Raw genomic sequence first — 23,750 nt, 5'->3', positions numbered from 1 at the left:
GTTCCACAAGGGAAAGGAGAAATCCTCTCACTTAGTCTCAAGGATATAACTTGAGGAACTAAAGAGCTGAGAAGAATGATTAAAAAACCCAACCAAAATAACAACCCAAAACCCAACCCAAACCTAAACACACAATGCAGAATTTTCCACCCAAACTGTGTCAATATTACTCCTAACTTCTGTGGAGTTGGTGACTGATGACCTTTCTCACACTTTCATGGGATTTTAATCTGCTATGGTTATGAAAACCTTGCTTTTATTTTCTTTTGATGGAGCTGTGAGCCATGGCACACGTTCGAGTGCTGGCCTGTTGAGATCCTGGAGGAGCTGTTTGGCCCGTCTTTTCACTGCTGGGAACCACACACCTCCGAGACACAAAGGATGGGAAACAGCTCTGAGAAATCTTGGGAAAAGAGAGCAAGAAAACACTTGTAAATTTATTTCCACCTGGGCTTCTTCTGCCCCTCCAAGAAACATTTGTTGGGACCCAATTTTGGCAACAGTACTTGTAGTATTTTCCACCCAACTCTTACTATCAGCCAAAACGTTGAACCAAAAAGCATCTTTTTCAGTTCTACTTCGGTAAGGTTGTAGATTTTTCCCTGGGAAAACAACAGAGGAATGTAAGCTATAAAAAGGAAATGCTGAATTTAAAAGAAAGGAAAACAAACCCTCAGCCCTCAAGGACAAAGGCAATAACTGATATTAAGTCCTTTTTAAAATGCTGACTATGTTTCAAGATGATACCTCTTTCGATATGCATCAGTGTGTCTGTGCCTAGTAAGCAGCTGAATCAATTAGCACCATCAATTACCAACTTCTATAGGTAAATGTTTTCTACTCTCACTACAGGATGTTGCGCCTTTTTAAGTTTAGGGAAACTAGAAACCTAACTGAGGGGTTATAGCATAATCCACTTCGTTATACTGAAATAACTGAGAGAACAAAGCAGAAACCAGTTTCAGATTTATAGCGCAGCTTGACTGGTATTGATAAAACTTAAGGCAGATTAAACAAAGGAACCTAAACTGTAGAACTTCTGGTCTCCCAATAGACAAATGAGATGCAAAACCCATCATTAGATCTTTTTCCCTTTAGATTTACCTAAAACCCACTCTATATACACATTTTCCGTTCTCGAGTGGAAAGTTCCCTCCCCTTTTCCTGAGAAATCAAGACATCCTTGTCCATTGGGAAGATCAAGATGTGACAGCTCAGGGGCCCAGTGATTTTCAGGTAAGATCCAGTCTTCAAATTGCAAATACCAGTGGCAATCTCCTTTGTCCGACGGAAAGTGTTTCAGCAACACATTTAAAACATATTTGTGCGACAAACACAGGTCTGCAGTAAAAGGCAGAGGAATACGACCACAGAAAAGCTTGAGCGTTATATTGACCAACAAGTTACGCCTTACGTATTTCTCCATTTATTTTTGACAACTGAGTGATATGTTACCAGATATCAAGCACTACACAACAGGAAATACCAACACTAGCAAGAATAAATCAGATCCACCACTTTTTCAAAATGTGTCAATATAATTCATAATTTATATTATATATATATAATTATACTTATATATTTTTATGTGGTTATATATGTGATATCGGTGACAAGTGGTGTCCCCCAGCACTCAGTATTGGAGCCAGTTCTGTTTAACATCTTTAGAAATGATCTGGATGAGGGGATCATGTGCTCCCTCAGTAACTTTGCAGTGGGAGTGTTGGTCTGCTTGAGGGTAGGAGGGCTCTGCAGAGTGACCTGGTCAGGCTGGATCGATGGGCTGAGGCCAATGCTATGAGGTTTAACAAGGCCAAGCGCCAGGTGCTGCACTTGGGTCACAACCACCTCATGCAGTGCTGCAGGCTGGGGATAACTGGCTGGAAAGCTGCTCCAGAAAGGACCTGGGGGTGCTGGTCGACAGCCAGCTGAAAATGAGCCAGCAGTGTGCCCAGATGGCCAAGGTGGCCAACAGCATCCTGGCCTGTATCAGCAATAGTGTGGCCAGCAGGAGTAGGGAGGTGATCGTGCCCCTGTACTCGGCACTGGTGAGGCTGCACCTCGAGTACGGTGTGCAGTTTTGGGGCCCTTGCTACAATAAAAACACTGAGGTGCTGGAGCGTGTCCAGAGAAGGGCAACGAAGCTTGTGAAGGGTCTGGAGAACAGGTCTGTGAGGAGTGGCTGAGGGAACTGGGGCTGTTTAGTCTGGAGGAGGCTCAGTGGAGACCTTATTGCTCTCTACAAACACCTGAGAGGAGGCTGTAGCGAGGTGGGGGTCGGTCTCTTCTCCCAAGTAACAAGCCACAGAACAGGAGGAAATGACCTCAAATTGCGCCAGGGGAGGCTTAGATTAGACAGGAAAAATTTCTTCACTGAAACGGTTGTCAAGCATTGGAACATGCTGTTCAGAACACATATAGAAGTAGCGCTTCTAGGCATGCTTTAGTGGGCATGATGGTATTAGGTCGACGGTTGGACTTGGTGATCTCAGAGGTCTCTTCCAACCTTATGATTCTATGATTAATTTGGACATAACAGCTCTGTGACAACGAAGTACAAAAACCATCAAGACTCATGTTTCTTCCTCTCCCCTTGCTCAACAGACACACAGCCCCTAGACCACTGCTGAACAGAAATTTACGTTCTCACGCCTACGGAGGGCTATTTCCCGGTGCCGATGTCGCGGCAGACTTTTCCCAGGGCGATACGGAAAAGGAACCCTGATAAAACCGTCCCCGTCCTCCCACTTGGAGCTTTGCATCAGCCTCGTTCGGATTTTTTCAGCAGCCTCATCGCAAAACACCGCAGTTAGGACTGGCATCTAAAGCGGGACATTCGGCCTCCGCTTTGCGCGCAACAGATCCCACCTCGGCGAGATTTCATGCCAGCTCCCGTTCGCAAGACTGCGTTTAGCCAGGGAGTAGCGGTCACTCCCTTACCTCACCGCAACGCCATCCCGTTCAGCGGCGAGTGCCCAAAGCAGCCCGCACGCCCAAGACCGACGAGGAGGAGCAGCAGAAAGCTCCCGGAGCGCAGCTCGGCAGAGCCGGCCCGCTCCCCCCTCTGCACCACGAGCGGCGCTTCCACGCCGCAGAGCGGCTCCCGGCAAAGCAGGAGCCGACCCGAGGAAGCGCAGCAGAGCCCCGCACACACCCCCGCCGCGCCGGCGGCGCTGTCGCTCGGCAAGAAGCCGCCACCGAGCCCGGGGCCGCCAGACCAACTCCCGCCTTACCCTCGGCCGGCAGCCAGGCAGGGGCGCGCAGCCCGGAGCGGCTCCCGGCGCCCCTGGCCCGGCGTCCCGGGGCCGGCGGGGCGCTCCTCGGCCCGGCCGTGTCCGTGGCGTCACCCGCGCTCGAAGCCGCCGGCGCCCAGGAGCCGGGGCAGCCCCGGGGCCCACCTCGGCTCCGCGCCCCGGCCCCCCGCTGTACCGTGCCGCCACATTCCCGCGGGCGAGCGAGCGAGCCGCCCGCCGCCGGTGCCCTCTCGTCTCCAGCGCGGGGCTCGAAGCACCCGCTCGGTCAGCCCCTGGCCCGCCCTCCCGAGGGGCTTCGGTCCCGACGCCGCCTCGACACCCAACGGTAAAAGGCCGCCAGCGCGGGCGGGCGGGTGGGCACGGCGCTCCCGCACTCCGCAGCGGCGGCGGCCCCGACCCCACCGGCTCCGGCAGCCGGTCCAGGGGCGCCAGGGAACGCCTCTGAGGGAGCCTCCGCCCCCCTCCCGCCCATCCTCCCGCCCTCGCACCCCGCCCCGCCGTGCCCTCGGCCCCGCGGCTCCCCGCCCAGCTGGGGGCAGGCCCAGCGGCAGCCGCCCCGCCTCAGAGCCCGCCTGCCCCGCCCCGGTTCCCCTCTCCGGGCCCGGGCCGAGCCCGCGCTTTACGGGCCGTCCGGAGGCAGGACCGCGGCCGGTATCGCCCAGCGGCGACTCTGTGCCCATGGCAACGCGGCGGGCGGGCGGGGGCAGCCGGCGCCGGGCGGGGCGGGAAGGGGAGACAAATCGAACCCGGACCCGCCGAGCGGGAGGTGGCAGGCCCCGCGGGGAGCCGCCGCTTCGCCGAGCGGGGAACAACGCCTTTCACGCCGCGGGACTCAGGGCAAGGAGGTCCCGGCCTCCCTCCTGCCGGCATCGGGACGTGGGGAAGCAACGGCGAGTCCCAGCTCCGGGAGGAGAAGGGAGAGGCAGGCGGCGGGCGGGCGCCGGCGGGACCCCGGTGCCTAACGGATGAGGCGGGCGCCGAGCGGAGACATCGAGCCGGGTACCGCCACCCCTCGCCGCGCCAGGAGGGGGCCGGTCCCGCCGGCCCAGGGGGTGGTGGCGGCGGCGGGGCTGGGTCCCTCCGCCGCGTGCTAGGGACAGCGCCCCGCCCCGCCCGGGGTCCCACCCCCTCCGGCTGCCCGCCAGCCAGGAGGGCAGCGGCCGAGTGCCCGGCCGGCGCCCCGGCGGGCTGGGCTGAGCTGGGCTGGGCTGAGCCGGCTGCTCCCGCCGGTCGCTTTCCCTTCCCTTCCCTTTCCCGGGCCGGCCCCTCCCCCCCGGCCCATTGATTTCCAGGCAGGGAGACGCACGCGGCGCTGCCGGGTTCTGCCAGGCCGCCGCCAGGCCCGACTCTCCCCCCCAGCCCCATTACCTGGCTCGGCCCCGCTTGACTCGGCGCTGCCGGGTCCCCCTCGCTGCAGCCCCCGCCTCAGCCCGGCCCGCTCCGCCTACTGTTACAGCCCGTCGGGGAACAATGACGTCCCTCCGCCGGCCTCTTGCATCCGGGGCCCGGCGCCGGCCGGGCAAGCGGGCGGGGGGAGGAAAGGAGGAGGCGGCGGCGGCGGCGGCGGGGGGGAGAAGCGAGCTCCTCCGGGTCACACGGGGACCAGCACCGCCCCTGTGCCGCTGCCGGGAGCCGCTAGAGGGGGCTCGGCGACCCCCGGTCAGGGCGAGGGGCCGAGGACGCCGCGACGAGAAGGGTCCCGCGGGGCTGAGGGGGCGGTGCGGGCTTGCGGGCCTCGCCGGGCGCTGCGCGGGCAATGCAGGGAGCCGCAGCCCTGCACGGAGGTAAGGGGTCTCCACCAGCCCCGCTGAGTGAGGGGACGCCTCAGCTCCCCACCGCGACTCTTCGATACGAGCCCTTTCCTCGGCCGTAACCTTCCCGCCCGCCTCTGCCTTCCGGGCCGTATTTACCCCTCTCCGATTTACTCCTCCAGTTAATGTTTTATCTCTCTGCGCTCAAAGAGCGGCCGTAAACGCTGGCCTGGCTCCCGGGCCCGCCTACAGGAAGGCGGGCTGGCCTCGCCGGCTGGAGCGAAGGCCAGGACCCCAGCGCCCGGCATGTGGCGGGGCGGGTTGCCGCCGAGGTCCGCGGCCCCCCGTGCGCCGCCGCCCGCCATCGAGTTTCCCGAGGAGAGCCCGGAGCCTCGCTTTGATGGTAAGCGGAGGCAGCAGAACGGGAGGTGTGGGGGAGCAGGGAGATGCCCCGCTTCCCACGGGTGCCGGCGGGGCCCCCGGCGTGCCCCCCGGCTGGCGGGGTGGGAAGGAGGGTAGAACCGCCGCTTTCCTCCCCCCGCGCCGCCTCGAGGAAGCGGCAGCCGCGGGGTGATGCAAGAGCGGGCAAGCCCTTGCCGTGCGCGCCCTGAGGGCCCCGCGGACGCTGCGGGAGCTCCCCCTCCCTCGGGGAGAGCCTCGTCCACTCCCGTTCCCTTCTTTCCGTATGCGCTTCTAAACATTAATTAGGTTCCTAGTTAGTGTCTTGAGCTTCTGGCTCGGTGGCAGCTCGCGTGGTGCCTTTTTGTGAGCCAGGGCTGCGTTGAAGCTGTGCGCGTTGGTATGTGGTTTCGGTGTTTGGTAAATAGGCGTGTACTGAGACCGAAATCCGCTCGTCTGATTCTCCTTTTGCAGAGTCGGATGTGCCGGCGGAGCTGCGAGTTGCAAACGGGTCGCAAAAGTTTGTGAATTTCACTTCGACCATCCAAAACCAGCTGCTGCTTGTGTCGCTGCTGGAGCATATCTGCCACATGTACACGCACAACCCCGTTCATTCGAGGTGTTTGTTCCGAAGTAAGAGTAATTCTTTTCTGTCTCTTCACCTGCCTTACTGTCTGTATATACCACATTCTTCTGTGCAAAATTACAGTGTAATATCAATACAAAAGCTGTAGGTCTCATCCCATTGGTACAAGAGTAATTCTGCAAAGAGGATGAATACTCTGAATCAACTTAATTGGGAAAGGAGGACCTGTCTTATTTTTGAAAACAGGACCAGAATATTGTTGTAGATCCAAGGATCAGAGAGTTCTGTTCCAGCTAAATCGTGTGAGTTGCATCATGAGAAGGATAGCAGGGTAAATTATCCAACTATTAAATCTGGTCTAAAAACACAGAAGAAGAATTTAATAAAAATATTTATTGAGAAATGGCTGTAGTGAAGTCTTCACTAAATCTTTCAAAATTATTGTCTGTGAAAATCAGAGTAAATACCTTTAAGTCCTTTATTTTCATGTGATTTTTTAAAATAGAATTCAGGGATCTCATTTTTAGGTGTGAAGTGTTTCTTTTGAAATCCATCTTTTTTAGTATGTGACATCTTAGGTATTCTGTTCGTTTAAGCACATGCTTAATGCATTTGAGAAACCATCTAAGTTTTTGTCCTTACTATACGTGATTGTAGAGAATAAAATCTAACATATTGCTCGTACTCAAATTTGAGGCCATTTATAGCATCTGGTGACAACAGTGCAGACAACTGTCATTTTTTCATTCTTGAAGTCTAATGTAGATATTTGGCCCCGGGTCTTACTATTATCTCTATCAAAACCAAAAGTGTCAGGGGAAAAAAAAAAAATAACCAAATTTTCTCCTTTTCAGAGAGGAACAAAAAAAAGCCCGACCTGGGCATCTTCCAAAGTGCTTGGCTTCCTGGTGTACTCGTATGGAAAATGGCATTCCTCTGTTGGTATAGTTTAAACCAGTTTCCCAAGTGGAATAAGCCTGATAAATAAAATAAATATGTACTGCAGTAATCATATCTGTTTTGTGGTTTTGGCTTATATATTCATGTTGACAAGGCTGGGTTTTTCCTACTTTTCTGGTGTGTGTAACTCTCCATAAGGCTTGTGTAGCAAAGTTCCTGGTTTCTTACAGGCTCGCTTTCGGTAAATGTTATCAGTAACAGGCTGATTTTTGAAATACCAAAAAACTTAAAAAAACCTCCTGTGAGCAAGTTTCTTTTAAGACCTTGGAACTTCTAAAACATTTAAGTACATTTATGTAGCATCTTCGCTGTTGGACCCATCTTGGTATTTGTTACGTTTTTGTTTGCCACAGCATTGTTTTATTCCGGCTGAGAAAGATGTGGTGCTGGGGGTGGGGGAGTGACTTCATTCTTTACTATTAATATGTGTAACAACATGTGAGTTTGTACGTGAATTAGGAATGCCCTCGTAATTGTGAACATGCTTTGAATTTCTTTTTTCATTGATCAGAATGAGTCCAAGGGTAACAAGTAAGTGAATGGGCGGATGTTTGTATAATTCATCTGCTCAGATAAGGAAGACGAGGAGATGCAGTTGTGACCATGAAGGGCATGGCAAATAACTGTATTATGCAAAGGGTTTCCCACAGAGCAGCTCTAGTTTGGATTTAATTAGTTTTTGTTGCTAAGACTATGGGAAATGGCATTAGAGTAGGAGTGACTGTTCAGTTTTTCAGATGTGCTATCTTTCAAATAAAGTTTCTCATTTAATGAACAGCAACTGTTTGCATGGTCTTGCTGGCAGGCTTTATTTAATGTGACCTTTCTCCGTTCCTTTGTACAGTACTTCGTCAGGCTTTCACAAGAACAGGGTTGCTCTCCCCTTTTGCCTTCTGTGATGAATTTAGTACTGTAAGACTGCAGCATAATAGAGCCATTACTGAACTAATGAAAGCAGCTAATCGACAAATACTTAATGGGGTAAGCTTTGTTAAATTTCTTTGGCAACCTCTGCATTAAGGGATTAACACATCATTGCATCCGAAGAAGCTTTTGTTTGGGTGTTCTTTTGATATTGGATTGGGTCTTTTTAATAATTATGCAAAATGGTACTCCCATTCTACCTCAGCTGTTTGGGATGGCGTGTTGTGGTTCCATAGGTGCAAACCAAAGCTTTTGAAGCCAACAACATTTTGTTGCTTATTAAATAATTTTTAAAAAGTAAAATCAAAATTCTTTATAAACTCAAGAAAGGTGTTTTAAGTACTGCTACAGCTTTTTTTGACAATGGACAGACTTCCATTTTCAACTTTTAACTGTTCCAGTTGATTACCTTACGTAGTTATATTAGCAGAGGGCCCAATTTGTATACTGAGTTATGTGCTTCAGGCTGAATCAGACCAGTTTGCTTATCTCGCTGCTTGAACTAAGCTAGTTAATTTTGTCTTAAGCACATTTGAGAGCCCTCGTGTTATCCTGTTTGCCAGCAGAACTCTAGAAGGGCAGTAATCTCTCCAGCAGAGAGATGTTAGCAGATTACTGGTGGGATAATAATACTTTAATTTGGTGAAGCTCTCTGCACAATGTGAATGGCTGTTGGTAACATCATCTTCTTCTAAGAACATGGTTGTAGTTTTCTGTTGATTAAGCTGCCAGTGCCAATGGCATGGTAGACCTGTTATTCTGTATGGCATGTTTTTATGTTGGATTTTGTTGTTTCATAGGAACTTGATAATGGAGATTCTCATGCAATTGGGTATGTATTCAAAGCATTTAGAAATATTAAACTTAACTCCCTCCCTAAAGTTCTGTGCTCCACTCTGAATTTAATTAGTACTGCATTTCTTATTTTGGCTCTGAAACGTAGGAAAAAGAAAAGGTGACAATTTCTCCAAACTCTCAGAGCAATCTGGTGAAAATTCCTTCTTTGGTACAACTCTCACGGTTAGTACCACCATTCAAGAAAACAAGATTTATCAGGCATAAACTTAAAGCAATTATCTTGATACTTCTGTTAACAGAGAGTGTGGATTTGTAGCACATGTGCATGCTCTTGCAGTCTGCTGGTTTTCAGTATTCACTGAAACAGTGAATGGTACAGCATGGTAATGTCAAATTTTCTTCTTCTTTTCATAATGTAAATAGTATTTCTAGATTGTGTGCACCTGTAGCCTATATAATACCTTACTTATAATTTAGTTTAATGCAGCCTAACTTTTTTGATTAGGGAAAAAGAAGTTCTCTTTGAAGCACAGACTTCACGATACTTGAATGAATTTGATGAGGTTGCAAGGCTAGGAAGAGGAGGATATGGTAAAGTATACAAGGTATCCTTTACCTTCCATTTATAACTGTTCAGTTTATATCTAGTTTTTCTTTGAACATTTAGAGTTACTGTTTTGACTGTTTTTTTTTTTTCTAATGGAAAATACTTGTTTTCCAATGAAACAGGTGCAAACCTGCACATGTGAAGGATGTTGGCATTTCATTTCAAGAGATGCTCAGTTGTGGTTTCTATTCATCTAAAGCAGGATATATCAGATGTCTTTGTGTATATTGACCCTTTTAAAGTGAATCAAAACTCGTTGTTTCTCGTGTGAAATATTGTAATATATTGACTTAAAACAGCCACAGAAACTGATTAGTCTGCACACTCCAATGTTCCAGTTGTGGCTGCTTGAAAAAAAAGCAGCCTTACTATGAATGTAAACTGTCCAACCCAAAGTTGAATTGTATTAAATAGTTGTAGGGTGTGGCCAGCCTAAGGTTCCCCACGTGGTATGTGCCATGTGTAAATGACAGTTATGGTCTCACAGATTCATTGAGAAACTGTTTCAGCAGTTATCTGGACCTACCAGTGTTGGTTTTTCTTATTGATGGAAAGATAGCTGTAAAGCTAAGTATTTCACAGAGAAGGTATTAGGTGTTTGCAGTCCTGAAAGAAGGCAAAAGTAGAGTATCCTTATCTTAGACAGCTGGGGCTTAATCCCAGTTTCATTCTCTTGATACAGGTGAGAGGTTATCTGAATGGGGTGCAGAAATTGATTTTTAGAAAACAGTTGGTTCTAAAGGATTTAATAATTCATTAATCTAAACACATTAACCTCTAATTTTGTTCTATTGCAATTGTTTTCAGGTGAGAAACAAGTTAGATGGTCAGTTCTACGCTATTAAAAAAATTAATGTTAAGAAGGCTACAAGAAGAGATTGCATGAAGGTATTCTTTTTCCCTTCTCTGTTTTAACTCTAGCTGATTCTGATTTAATTTAGTAATGCAGTTAATATTTCCTAAAACAACAAAAAACATTAATAATGTTTTTTATGCATTCTGAGTTTCTAAAGATTTGACCCTGTCAATACCTAGTAGCAAAACAGTAAATGAGAGATATATAAATCCATTAAAAGAAGCATATCATTAACTTGAATTTGATCAGCTCTGCAACTATGAAAATCAAAATTTTTTTCTTTCTTTGTTAGAAACTGTTATTTTTGTTATCCTTTGGGTTTACTAATTACTCAGAATAAAGGGCAGTCATACTATTTCTTTTTGGTCTTTTTAGGTGCTTCGAGAGGTCAAAGTGCTGGCTGGGCTGCAGCATCCTAATATTGTAGGCTATCACACTGCTTGGATGGAACAAGTTCAAACAGTACGCCCAAAAGGAAAGTACAGCATGTTGTGTAATTTTTGCTTGCATCCTGCTTATAACCTCTGTAATATTATTTGCAGGGAAGTATTACTTCCTGACAAAATAACTTTTTTTTTCTGTCCTTAAAGCAACCAAAAAAAAAAAAGCAAACTACAGGTGACCACCAGGTCTTCATGTCCCTCTGTGCACTTCAATTTCTTGCCTAATAACTTACCTGTTACTTAATGGTTACTTTGGAACTGTGAAAGTATTAGCTTCACTTCTGGTAATATATGAGGAAGATTTTAAAGTTGAGTGAAGTTCAGTGGAATGCAATGGAAACCTTTCAATGCAAAAAAGTAGTGAGTTGACAAGGAGGAGAATGAATGCTGGGGAATGAGCTACAGCAGATGTTGGGGGGCAAAGTGATGAATAGGAGAAAAAAACCCCACAAATTTCCTGCCATTTTTTGAAGTCCAGAGTTGTAGCAAAACCAGAATACATCTCCCACTATGCTTTTCTTCCTATCTGGAAAAGAGTTTAGAAAAAACCTATAATGGGGAAAAAAAAAAGTTGCCGTCTTATTTTATTTTCTATAGGAGACTTTTTAAATTTGATGAATTGGGTTCATAGTTTTGCAGTGACAGATCAGTCTGGTTTTTTGTGTATCAGCTACTGTCTGTAATTGTTAAGAATTTATCTAGTGTTCATTTTATACCTTCTTTCCTGCCCCCTGTTTTTCTCTTCAGTTTCTCTGTTCTCGACTCCTCCCATACTTTGGTCCCTTTGTGACCCTAATCTGTTGGTCCCTTTCTTTCTTGTCCTTTTCCGGAATGCCTTTAGCAGTTAAGTCTTTTGAACCTCTCTTAGTGGGAGGTTTGCTTATGCTGTATATGACTTTATTGCTTTCCAAGTCAGTGACTTGATGCCCAGTCAGCTATAAGCACAAAAGAATATGCGTAAAAGTTGACAGTGTAGTGATACACACAAGACTTTAAACAATGATACTGATAATCTCGAGGGATGCAACTTTTTAGTGCTAGGAGTACATCACAAGTATTTAATAGTAACAGTGTAAGTACATAACTAGATCTATAGGTAGATCCTGTGGTACTTAATGGTTTTCCTTGGCTTACAAGATTGGTGTTTCATATTTGCATCTGTGTGCTAAAACAAACTGCTTTTTCACATAAATATACAATTTTAATGAAAATTGTTTCCAAAATATTAAATGTCTTCAAAATGGTAGCAGGGTGATGCAAAGACTGGTGCCTTCTGGAGCTACTCCTTTAACTGTGTGTTTTCATATATATTATAAGCCCTAATTTTGAACAGGCTGTCATCTTAAAGATGAGTCTAGATGAATGTCTCAGGGAGCCCAGTACAACCCTTTCAGTGACCTTGTAAAGCATGTAATTTCTTTCCATTTAGAGAAAAATGAAAAACATTAGGGTTGCTTCTTAGTAGACTAACAAGCACCTTTTGCAGCAGCAGAAATAGATAAAAAGATATCTACAGATAATGAAGTTAAGCTATAGCATCCTACTGAATTTAAATGTTAATGTATAGTAAATATATGCATGCTTTGTTTTGTGAAATACCATATTTATCTTTTAATCCAGTAGATAAAACAATAATGGAGTTGCAGCTGTTATCTTTGGAGCAAGAGAGTAGCAAGTAAGTATTGTAAATCTCAGTGACAACATTTGTTTGGCTTTAACATGAGGCTTTTTTTAAAGTAACATTAAAAGAGTACAGAATTCAGCATATATTGCACAAGTGCTTTTTGCTTCCAAATTATAACCAAAAAAAGTCCTCATTATCCTTGTCATTGTTTCTCCTCTTGTTGCGTAAGCTGAAGAACATTACTGGATACTTCTACCTTCTTTGGATCTCTCAGTTTGAGTGCCTGAATGTAGTACTGGGCTTCAAGCTTACTTCAGAAGTTCTGTGCCAGTCAGCAGCACTGATTAGTACTGTGGAGTCTGATTTAGAGAGATGGGGCCTTCTATTCCTCAGAAGTGTTGATGAGCCCTTTCAATAAGGAGATGGAGTCCTATGAGAAATACAGTGTGACTTCCTAAGTTGAAAGGAGTAGAGATGCATCATACATACAGTCCTAGGTCACAGCATTCACTGGACAGAAGTATCTGAGCTGTCTGGGTCAGCTCTCAGAAATCCCTGCAGGGGGGAAGGTATGAAAAAGGCTGGAGCCTCCACTGCCAGTTATGTAACCGTAAAGTTTTATATGGGGAAGCAGCTGAACTCATTCTAGAATGCAGTTTGCAATTGAAAAAAAAAAAAGTTTTAAGAATGGTGCATCACAAATAGATGGTTTAAAACTGTGTGCATATTTTGATTTCTCTCCCTTACTTTATTTTCAGTGATCACTGTCACATTCAGAGTGTGGAAAGTGGTAGTTCAATTATCTTTGCTGACCTTGCTTCACAAGAAGAGAAGTCCTGTGACTGTACCAGTCTTAGGAATCTGCATAGTGAATCAGTGGAGAATACGGATATAAGGAATAGTAAAGAGTGTGTGAAACCAAATAAACGTGAATTATCCATAGATTTACAAGAAGACTCTGTAAATAGTGTTAGCAGTAGATCAGCTGATGTGAAAAATCATTCAGCATGGCGACCTCATTCTAGTCTGGATCAAGATGCTACCACTGGAAGTAAGTCCTGCACTGAAGAATGCTCCGAGAATGATGTAGCACTCTGTGGAGAGTTTGAGGTAAATACAGTTCTCTTTAGATCCACTTAACTGCTGTCTAATTTAGTGATGTTTGTAAAGTAGAGTTTGATAGACAGAAGAATGATTTATAATGATAAATTAAAAAAAAAAAAGAAATTACTGCGATTAGAGACAAAAATACAAACAATTTGTACTTCAGTGGGTAATACCGTTACAAGGAAGCTGACCGGAGGAGCTGGCAAAACTCAGCATACAAGAGAGTTTCCATATGTCAGTCATCTTAGGTCCTTTCAGAGTACCTACATGAATAAAAAGTACTACTTCAGCACAAAAAGAAAAACGTCAAACTTGAAAATCTTCAGCATTTAGTAATGATGACTAATTCGGGTATTATTGATGAAGGTGTCTAGATGTGAAATGTGGTGCTTATACGTGTAGGATTACATGTGAAAGAGAGGGAAGCAGATTTGGGCAGGGAATTGCCACTCTACCTATGCTTCTAAAACTTTGTGGGCATTCATACCACTGAAATGTTTTGTATAACACAGCCAGCTCTGGAATGCTTCACAGTTTTGCTATCATTTGGAGTTCCCTCTTGCAAGAAATCAAGATTTTAAAGATGTTTGCTTGAGTTGTCCAGGTTATCAAATGAACTAGTACATTATCAGAAACCAAGTATGAAGTTACTTATTCATGTTAATAAATGATAAAATTCCATATCAGAAGGTTGATTTTTTTTTTTGCTATTTTATATTAATTTACACTGTTTTCTTAAGCCAGAATGAACCTCTGTTTGGTATGTCTAGAATCCTTTAAACTCTAATTTGAATATTAAGGTATGTAGCTGTCTGTTTTGTTAGCTTTTGTCATATAACAATTGTTAAAATTTGAGGAACGAGCAAAAAAAAAAAAAAAGGCAACCCAGAAGTAGTAGATAGTGTTGCATCTGCTTCTTGAATGCAGTAGATTAGTAGTACTGTATTTGATGTCATTCTGGTATCTAACTGATTTTTTTTTTAAGTTTAATTAAAAAAAAAAATGATTTTTATTAGCTTTAGAGATAATAACTAAGGAATTACTGTTCATATTACAGTGGCAAAATCATGGACCATTGTTTTTCTGTTAGGTGGAGTATCATCTGATGCTTCTTATACAAATGCAACTGTGTGAAATATCCTTGTGGGATTGGATTGTCGACCGTAATAAAAGATGCAATGAGAGAACAGAGGAAACGTCCAGTAAGATTCATCACTGTGTTAAGAATTTCCTTAGTCATTATAAAGCAAATATTTCTTTTTTTCCTAATTGGAAATCCACTTGCCTGATTTCATGTTTTGCTTCAGCAGCTTGTAATATGGATCTCCTTCGTTAGAGTCTTTATTCACTTAATCAAATAGCAGCTAGTATTGAATCTTTGTATGATAGATGTTGGTAAAAAGAGATTTAAGTTCGTGAGTTTTAGACAACTCCTCAAAAAAAGAATGAATGTATGCCTGAGGAATAGTTGTTACCTGGAGAGATCTGTGCCTGGGCAATACCACCTATTTGGAGTAGAGTTTTTTATTGACAGAATCTGCTTTTTCTCTTAAGCTGTTTAAATAATTGAAATTTTGCTTTGGTAATAGTCTTGCTGCTACAAAATAGAGCTAGTTCTTCACAGGCTAATTTATGTGCTGTGGAAAATAGAAATACATCTTTTGTTCCAGACAGGTTACAACATACTTAAAAGCTTTTTTATTCTTAAGAATCAAAATTTCTATGCAGGCTAATTTGTCATTAGTCTAATGAATCTAATGTTTACTTTGCTTGAGTGGCCAGAGGAGTTCTCACGTCCTGATACCAAGCCATCTTCAATAATTGTTGACATTTGGAAGAACAAGTCTAGTGCTCTTAAAGGATTAGACACATGTTCCTTTCCCTGGGCTGGTTGTATAAAAAGCGCATATGCTTAACAGATTGTAAGACACAAACTGTATGATTAATGTTTAATCTTAGTTTTAATCACTATTAAGATAAATCTGTTGTTCTCTTCAGTCATGGAGTCTTTTTTTTTTTTTTACCAGCTAACTACCAGCTGACTTCCACTAATCTCTCCTGTACTCATAGTCTTTTTGATTTCATAAGATAAAAGGTGATGTTCCTGATCAGGGAATGACAGAATTACTGGGGCATTTGACCTTGCAAAACGCCATTTTCACACATTTTCACAGGCAAGAGGAGAGGACAGGAAAGGCAAGGCAAATGCTATCATAGGTTAGACATTAAGAAACAGAAACCCAAGTAGCAGTAAATAGTGAGTGTTCAAAGTAGCAACAGACATGTTAGATCTGGGTTATTAAAGTAGGAAGACAATGTAGTTTAATAAAATAATAATGTGGGAAATGGTAAAAACAACCAGATGGTAAGTTCATGTATGACAGCTACAGCCAGAGGAGATTTGGGAATTTCAGAGGGTAGCACAACAGCAGAAGGATTAGGATCCAAAAAGGAAGAGTGCAAATCAATACAGAAAACATGTCATTATGTAAATTAGTATGATTTTATCTGGAACTATATTTTTTATTCTAATTCAGCACTTACAGGGAAGTAGAGTTGGTTAAATTAATAATCAAATAACTATCTGATGTGCTTTGGAGGGCATAGGTTCATGTGCCCTGAACTTTCCTTTCTGGAATTTTGAGGTTAGTGACTCTTTGCTGTTTCAAAAATATTATCTTAGGAGAAGCATGGGAAATTCCATTTTCAGACTGTGCTCATTCTGTTAAATTTTTTTTCTGCATCATAAATGAACAGAACTCAACAAGACGTAACACCATAAACTTAAATAACTGAGTAAAATTAACTGAAATTTTTAAATTGTTTTAAGGTCCATACCATCTTGTGGATGTCCGCTGGACAATGAAAATTTTTCAAGAGTTGTTAGAAGGAGTATGCTATATCCACAGCATGGGAGTGATGCATCGAGACATTAAAGTAAGTTTATCAAATTATTACTTGAGGTTGAAGAAAACAAAGATAACTTACATGGTTATATTTGAGATGGTCTGCGCTCTTAAGAGTTTAGCTATGTTACATATGAAAAAATACATTGCTTTGTCTATACCAGTAGCGTACTTTCTTTACTATAGGTGTAATACTCAATTACATTGACTTACAAGTGAATTATGATTAAGTTCTGGAAATGTTTTCTCCTTTGTAAAGCCATTTTCTTGTTCTAAACAGGGATGGTCAGATTGGTTTTGTTTTGTCTTGGCCTTTCCTTAACCAGGGTAGGACCTAAATTACCTAAAAAAAATTTTTTTAGGTAATTATAAAAATAAGCAAAGCCCCTTGACCACATCTCAGTTTGCTAACAGCATATCAGTTAGCTTTTGAAAATATGTTCAAGTTACAGTTAGTTGCTTTAAAAAAAAAAAAAAAATAATTCTGTCAGTTGCAAATAATTACTGTCTTTCAGAATGGTTCCTGTCTCCTCTAATGGACTGAAATTGTAGGTGATGTGACTGAACTAAAAGTTTTGGTTTCATTGGTATTAAAAGTAATGAAGAGCAGACTTAAAAAAAAAATAACCCTATGAATGATTAGAATAGGATGCCCTTTATATGTTCCTGTGAAGTTTTTTTTGAGCTCTAATTATAAGAAGAGTTTTGACTTATTGGTTGGCTTAAATGTGAAGCATAGGTAGATATATCTTCCTCCTGCCCTCTCTTAAACTGATAGACTCAAATAGCAAGGAAGTGAATATATATTTTTCTACTCTGCTTCCTACAGAGGTTCTCTGCATCTGATACGGTAGCTATATGAGGAAATTAGTGTAAACATCATCTTGATTACTAAAACTCCACATGTAGAAACTTGGAATTACTTGAAAACACACAATCTTCATTTTGGATTAATTTAAATTTTTCTGCCAACTGTTTGAGGGTCAACAGTTTTCCTGTTTGCTTTTGTGTTTAGCATCATCATGGCCTTTTGTCTGAAGTCCTGGTAGTTGTATAAAGAATTCCATACAGTTACTGGGAGCCTGTTTTTTTGAGCCAATGCTCGTTGCTCTCACCGTATATTCTTCTAACAGTCATTTTGCAGGTACCTGGCAGAGACAGTAATTTCTGTGATAATGTTATAAGAAAGTCTCAGCATTTGCAATTCTGAGAAGTCCAGTGGGTGGGTGTCCTTGATTATCTCTTTACTTCAGTGGATACAAGAAACCTAGCAACTTGTTCAACAGTGCTGTATCTTTATAATTTGATTTGCGTTGAAGAAATGAAGAGTGGAGATTGCCCATCTCTTGTTAAACTGTTCATGTCTCCTTTATACTCTTAACAGAATATCAACTATTTCCTTTCTGCCACCTCAGCAGGCCTCATGAATAGCTGTTTGTCCTCCATGATCTTGGATATTTATGTAGTCTCCATTATTTAATAGTAAACAGATGCAGTCTGTGACACCTAGAATTCTGCTCACTTTAGGTGATGCTGTGTACGCTGCAACATGAAGGGCAGTTCTTCCACAAGTTGGACTGGCAAAGTTGATGTTTGCTCAAGAGGCAGTTCAAGTTGTTGTTACCTCTGTGATTAGTGACCCTGCAGCTATGTGAAGAGGTGCCCAGCCAGACTTGTCAGTGTCCTTTGAGTTAATACTCAGAAAGAATGGATATAGGTGGAAAGGCATCAACAGACTGTTGGCCTAAACATAGAAGACTGTCATATTTGTAATTACTCATTTCAGGAGTTATCTGATGTTTTACATTCTGCAAGATACAGAGACAATTTTCTCTGTTATGCTGTGAAGTTGTTCGATTTATCCAAAATTATCTGAAATGGATGTCCCAGCTTGTAAGTACTAGGCAAGCGTAGTAGAAGTTGCAGTGCTGTGTAGCCTCTTGTTATTTCTGTAACATAAAACATTTTTTTAAGTTAATTTCTTTTTTATTAGGATAAAATTACTTAGGCTAAAACTTCTGGACTGGTAGGACATAACATAGTAACAGGTCCCAAAACTTCAGTTATCAGAACAAATTTGATGAGTTGTTGCATTGACCTAACAGAAGCTCAGTCATTAATTTCTGTTTGTTAGCCACAGCTTCTTTGTGCCCAGCAGGAATGTGCAAGAAGGTGTTAATGCCTTCAGTTCCTAGTTTTATAGTGTGAGAAATGAGTTGCCCAGCTTCAGGCGGTGAAGCTCACAGGAGAAGCGTAAGCAAGCAGAATTTCCATCTCATCTGTACATACAGACGTAAACTGACAGTGCTTGGGCCTCTGGATTATAAAATCACAGAATGGTTTGGGTTGGAAGGCACCTTACGGATCATCTAATTCCACCCTCTGCTGCCATGGGCTAGACCAGGCTGCTCAAAGGCCCATCCAGCCTGGCCTTGAACACTGCCGGGGGGGGGCAGTCACAGCTCCTCTGGGCAACCTGTGCCAGTGCCTCAGCACCCTCACAGTGAAGAGCTTCTTCCTAATATCTGATCTAAATCTCCCCTCTTTCAGTTTGAAACCGTTACCCCTCATTCTATCACTACCCTCCTTGCTAAAGAGTCCCTCCCCACCTTTCCTGTAGCCCCCTTTAAGCACTGGAAGGTCACTATAAGGTCTCCCCAGAGCCTTCTCTTCTCCAGGCTGAACAACCCCAACTCTCTCAGCCTGTCCTCACAGGGGAGGTGCTCCAGCCCCCTGAGCATCTTTGTGGCCCTCCTCTGGACTCACTCCAACATATCCATGTCTGTCTTGTGCTGGGGACCCCAGAGCTGGTCACAGTATTGCAGGTGGGGTCTCACTGGAGTGGAGTAGAGAGGGAGAGTCACCTCCCTCGACCTGCTGGCCACGCTTCTCTTGATGCAGCCCAGGATGTGATTGGCTTTCTGGGCTGCGAGCACACATTGCTGGCTCATGTTTGGTTTTTCATCCACCGGTATCCCAAAGTCATCCATAGGGCTATTTGCAGCATAGGAATTATATTCAACAATGATTAGTGGTGTGTGTCTGAGTCAAGAGTTTCTACTTCTGGTTATAGTTTCTGTTTATGTTAAGTAAAACAAAATTCACACAAAATTATCAATAGATGTGATTCTGCCATATGTTGTATTAAGTCAGGTATACTGTCATTTGGGGGAAACAAATTTATGCGATTTCTTGAACTATATGTAACATCTTACTCAGTAGCCATTTATGAATATTTCTAGAATTTGTCTTTTAAACTCATATGAGTGTTGATTAGCCATCCTGCAGCAATGTCTCTACAGAGTTCAACTGTGCTGTGAATGCAGATGACTGGCCCTAGTTTTGAGTTGCCACCAATAATTTCATTTGGTATCACCCATTTCATTTATTGGAAGAAATACTGAGTGTTTCAAACTCACTTTTCCCATTCCATGTGTGATTTAATAGAGCCATTTTAAACTTAACAGTTTGTCTTGTGTTTTATATTTAGTGATTCCTTGAATAGAAGCCATTCCAAATCTTCAGCATTCATGTCACCCATCAATGCACAATTTTCCAGTTCTCTTATGTGCTTTTTGAGATGGGAGACCCAGATGCGCAGACAGTACTGAAGATGGCAGTGTATTAATTCATATGGCATCACAGTGTTTTCTTCTTTACCTCCCTTTTGTCCCCGATAATTGGTAATGTACAACTTGGTTTACGGACTGCTATAGAGCTTTTTCAGAGCTGCCTGTTACCATGCTGGAACCATAACGGTCCAACTCAGAGACAGTTGTTACATATTTAAAATTAGGATTGTTTTTCCCTTCATTTTATTTGCACTGAATTCAGTTTGTCATTATACTTCCTGCAAGATCCTTCCACAGTTCTTTGCATTCAGTTCTCATCTTGATTTCTCTGAATAATGTAGTGCTGCCAGTAAACTTTGTAATCTCACCATTTGCCCTCTCTTTTCTCATCATTTACAAGTATGTTGGTCAGCATAGTTCTCAGCACAGGTTCATACAAGAATTGGTTGATGACACCCTTCACTGCAAAAGCTGACCATTTATCCCTGTCTTTAAATTAGTTATCGATGTGAGGACCTTCCCTCTTTTGTTCACTTTTTAAATAATGTAAAATTTCTTAATCTCAAAGTGTTTTTAATCACAAATTATAATCCTGATCAAATGGTTACCTGGAGGGAGAGCAGGTCTATGAGGTGTAAGGGTCCTTGAAGCAGTCGCTGTTTAACTGACAGGATGATCAGCTAGTAAAGCTTTAACAGTGCTACTGTCATCTTCCATTATTACTTCATATTGCTCTTCATGGTGTGAATTGTATTTCCTCTGCCCACAGGATAACACGGTGGCAGGCCTACTGGCTCCTTTGATGATGTTACTCATAAGGGAATTGTAATTTTTGTAATGAAAATCCATAATCAGAAAGAGAGGATTTGGAATCTTGCGCTTGAACAGTGTTGTTCTTTGAGATGTAGGATGTCTGGTTCTAGGATAGCTTTGAAGTAACCGCATTATTCAGTGCAACATTTTAAAAGTACTATAAAACCAGTAAAAGTTTAGGAATGAAGAAAAAAAAAAAAGGCTTAAGTTGCCTTTGCTTTCTTGCTGGTGCTAATTTCTATTTAGTAAAAAAAACCCCTGTACTAAGCAATCGTGCTTTCACTTCTCATCCAAATGTACCTAAGCTCAGAAACCTTCTGATACAAAGTAAAACCAGTAATTTTGTTTTATGTTTTCTTATATCTGGCAAGTATGTCTTGTTTTCTAAATACATAATGCTAGCATTTCTCCTCCTTAGTGGTCCTAAAGCCAAAATATATGGATAAACCTATTTCAGTTTTTCCAGTCAGTGCTGTCTACTCAAGTCTCTCATGATTTTGTTTTATTTTGTAGCAACTTCCCAGAAGCAAGTAGCATAGGAAAGTGTTTTGTTTTACATTGTCTAGCCCAAAGATGATACTCAGTCCTCCTTCCTGCTGTCTAACTTGGTTGGTCTCATTTGCTGTCCACTCTTGCCTGTTTCTGGTAACATTACTGTTCTGCAAATTTCCCATTTTCCGCTGGAGGGGTGGGAGGGGGGAAGTACTTTCCACTTAATCTTTGGTTTTTCTGTTTTGCATTTCTCCCTTTTTTTCTAGATCCTTCATATGTGGTTATTTCTGCCCAAAGGGTGTTGCTAACGCATGATTTGGTATCAGCTACTATTTTTTCTCTCTCACTAATGAAATTGTTAAATAATTATCTTATACCTGCAAAACACGGGATTTTATACACTTTGAAACAGCTGCAGTTTCATAATTCTTCATATAAATAGTTTTTACACTGTCTTGTTTTGTAGCCCAGAAATATCTTTCTACATGGATCAGATTATCAGGTAAAAATAGGAGACTTTGGATTAGCCTGCAAAGATCTTCTTTGGGATGATGCAGACCAGTGGTTTAAGACAGAAAGGATAAATGGTAAGAGAAAAAAGTTTAATGGGTTTCAGTGTTTTAAGTTTCTGTGATATTAAAACCGTTAAATATTAAACACTTAAGTGAAATGGTAACAATGTCACACCAGCTGAGTAAGTCTAAATTGCCTTTTTAAAGGCCTGACACATACTTCAGGAGTGGGGACTTGCCTCTATGCCTCACCAGAACAATTGCAGGGATCTCGCTATGATTTCAAGGTAGGGAGTATTTTTTTTTTTCTATTAACATGTGATGATAGATAATAGGAATAAAGGAAGCATTTCAGTAGGTAAATATATATTTGGTGAATACATAAATATTTCTCCTACTGTTACTCCTAATGTTTTTGTTGAAACATGGATTTCAACTTTCCCTTCTAGTTTGCTACTAATGCAAAAATTATTTGTTTCTAAGATCATCTTGAGGAATGTATATAGATTTGAATTTCTTACTTTAATAGCGTCATGATACTTTTCATATCGTTGTGAAACTTCATTGTTGTGAAACTCTTCCGTATCATGATTTTTTTATGATAAAAAGAAACCTAGGAAGTAATTAAAAATAGCAGTTATCCCAGAACTTTTTCTTCACCCCATTACCAGTCAGACATGTACAGCATGGGTGTTATCCTGCTAGAACTCTTCCAGCCATTTGGAACAGAAATGGAAAGAACAGAAGTTCTTACACATTTAAGGAATGGCCAAATTCCTCATACTTTCTACAAAAAATGGCCTATTCAAGCCAAGTATGTTAAACTCCTCACCAGTCAGAGATCTACAGAAAGACCAACTGCTGCTCAGCTTCGTGAAAGTGAACTATTTCATACCACAGAACATGTAAGTTATGCCAATAACCTCAACCTTTATGGGATAAAAATCATAGAATCGTTTAGGTTGGAAAAGACCCTTAAGATCTTCGAGTCCAACCGTTCACCCAGCACTGCCAACTCCACCACTAAACCATGTCTCCAAGCGCCATATCTACACATCGTTTAAATACCTCCAGGGATGGTGAATAAACCACTTCCCTGGGCAGCCTGTTCCAGTGCTTGACAATCCCTTTGGTGAAGAAACTTTTTCCTAATGTCCAATCTAAACCTCCCCTGGCACAACTTGAGGCCATTTCCTCTTGTCCCGTGGCTTGTTACTTGGGAGAAGTAACCCCCACCTCACTACAGCCTCCTCTTAGGTGTTTGTAGAGAACAATAAGGTCTCCACTGAGCCTCCTCTTCTCCAGACTAAACAGCCCCAGTTCCCTCAGCCACTCCTCACAGACCTGTTCTCCAGACCCTTCACCAGCTTCATTGCCCTTCTCTGGACACGCTCCAGCACCTCAGTGTTTTTCCTGTAGTGAGGGGCCCAAAACTGCACACACTGTCTGAGGTGAGGCTGAGTACAGGGGGACAATCACTTCCCTACTGCTGCTGGCCACACTGTTTCTGAAAAGAAATATAAAAGGAATTTGTTTCCTTTGTTTCTCTGCCTGTAATATTCTTTTTTGTTTTAACTTAAGAGAATTGTGTGATTGATAGTTTTTAATACAGGGCACTGTATTAATGTTTCTGGTGTCTCTGCAGTGAGATAAATGGTGATTAGGTATAGGTAACTTTATGAAGACTGGACTGTTGATTTCAAGCTTGAGATATTTTTATGGGTCAGAAAGGCTTTTCATTCTGCAGAATCTTTTTATCATTTTCCCTTTCCTTTTCACACTTTTTTGTTTGTGGATTAAGTTGTATCAAATATGCAAATAGCTGTGGTGCTGCAGCATGTGTCTGTAGGGGATTGTGAACACAATTCAAATAGGTCGGTAAGGCTTTATCCTTGCCCGTCTATAAATGAAGTAAACTGACTCTCATTTTCAGGTTATTTCTAACCTACAACAGAAGGTGAGAGAGCAAGAGGAAGAAATAGAGAAACTGAGAGAGAGAATAAGGCTGCTTTCTGAAGAACAAGACGAACATACGAGACTAGGTTCTCCTGTTTAAGTACAGGAAGAAATAACCTCTATTGTATGATAAGTTATATAAAATGTTTCGGTTTTTACATAAAATATTTCAATGCATTTTAATTTTTCT

The 23,750-nt window shown here is 42.7% G+C and overlaps 2 protein-coding genes across 2 annotated transcripts; one reads left to right on the top strand and one right to left on the bottom strand.

Moving 5' to 3' along the window:
* Positions 1 to 5,311: 5,311 nt before the first annotated feature.
* On the top strand, positions 5,312 to 23,743 carry EIF2AK1 (eukaryotic translation initiation factor 2 alpha kinase 1). The gene is made up of 15 exons (XM_086473075.1): positions 5,312 to 5,408; positions 5,879 to 6,037; positions 7,795 to 7,931; positions 8,675 to 8,706; positions 9,178 to 9,277; positions 10,087 to 10,167; positions 10,511 to 10,628; positions 12,199 to 12,253; positions 12,961 to 13,312; positions 14,400 to 14,511; positions 16,140 to 16,246; positions 21,559 to 21,679; positions 21,812 to 21,891; positions 22,276 to 22,509; positions 23,538 to 23,743. The coding sequence occupies exons 1-15, from the start codon at positions 5,312 to 5,314 to the stop codon at positions 23,658 to 23,660; spliced, it is 1,908 nt and encodes a 635-aa protein (XP_086329201.1). The 3' UTR covers positions 23,661 to 23,743.
* On the bottom strand, positions 17,171 to 20,732 carry ANKRD61 (ankyrin repeat domain 61). The gene is given in 6 exon segments (XM_086472969.1): positions 17,171 to 17,296; positions 17,299 to 17,409; positions 17,412 to 17,538; positions 17,540 to 17,592; positions 17,594 to 17,757; positions 20,453 to 20,732. Coding segments are annotated over 6 exon segments (861 nt in total).
* Positions 23,744 to 23,750: the final 7 nt, after the last annotated feature.

The sequence above is a fragment of the Leptosomus discolor genome, chromosome 14, assembly GCF_034619465.1.
Source record: "Leptosomus discolor isolate bLepDis1 chromosome 14, bLepDis1.hap2, whole genome shotgun sequence".
Taxonomy (NCBI): domain Eukaryota; kingdom Metazoa; phylum Chordata; class Aves; order Leptosomiformes; family Leptosomidae; genus Leptosomus; species Leptosomus discolor.
This window is presented reverse-complemented; position numbering and strand designations above follow the sequence as displayed.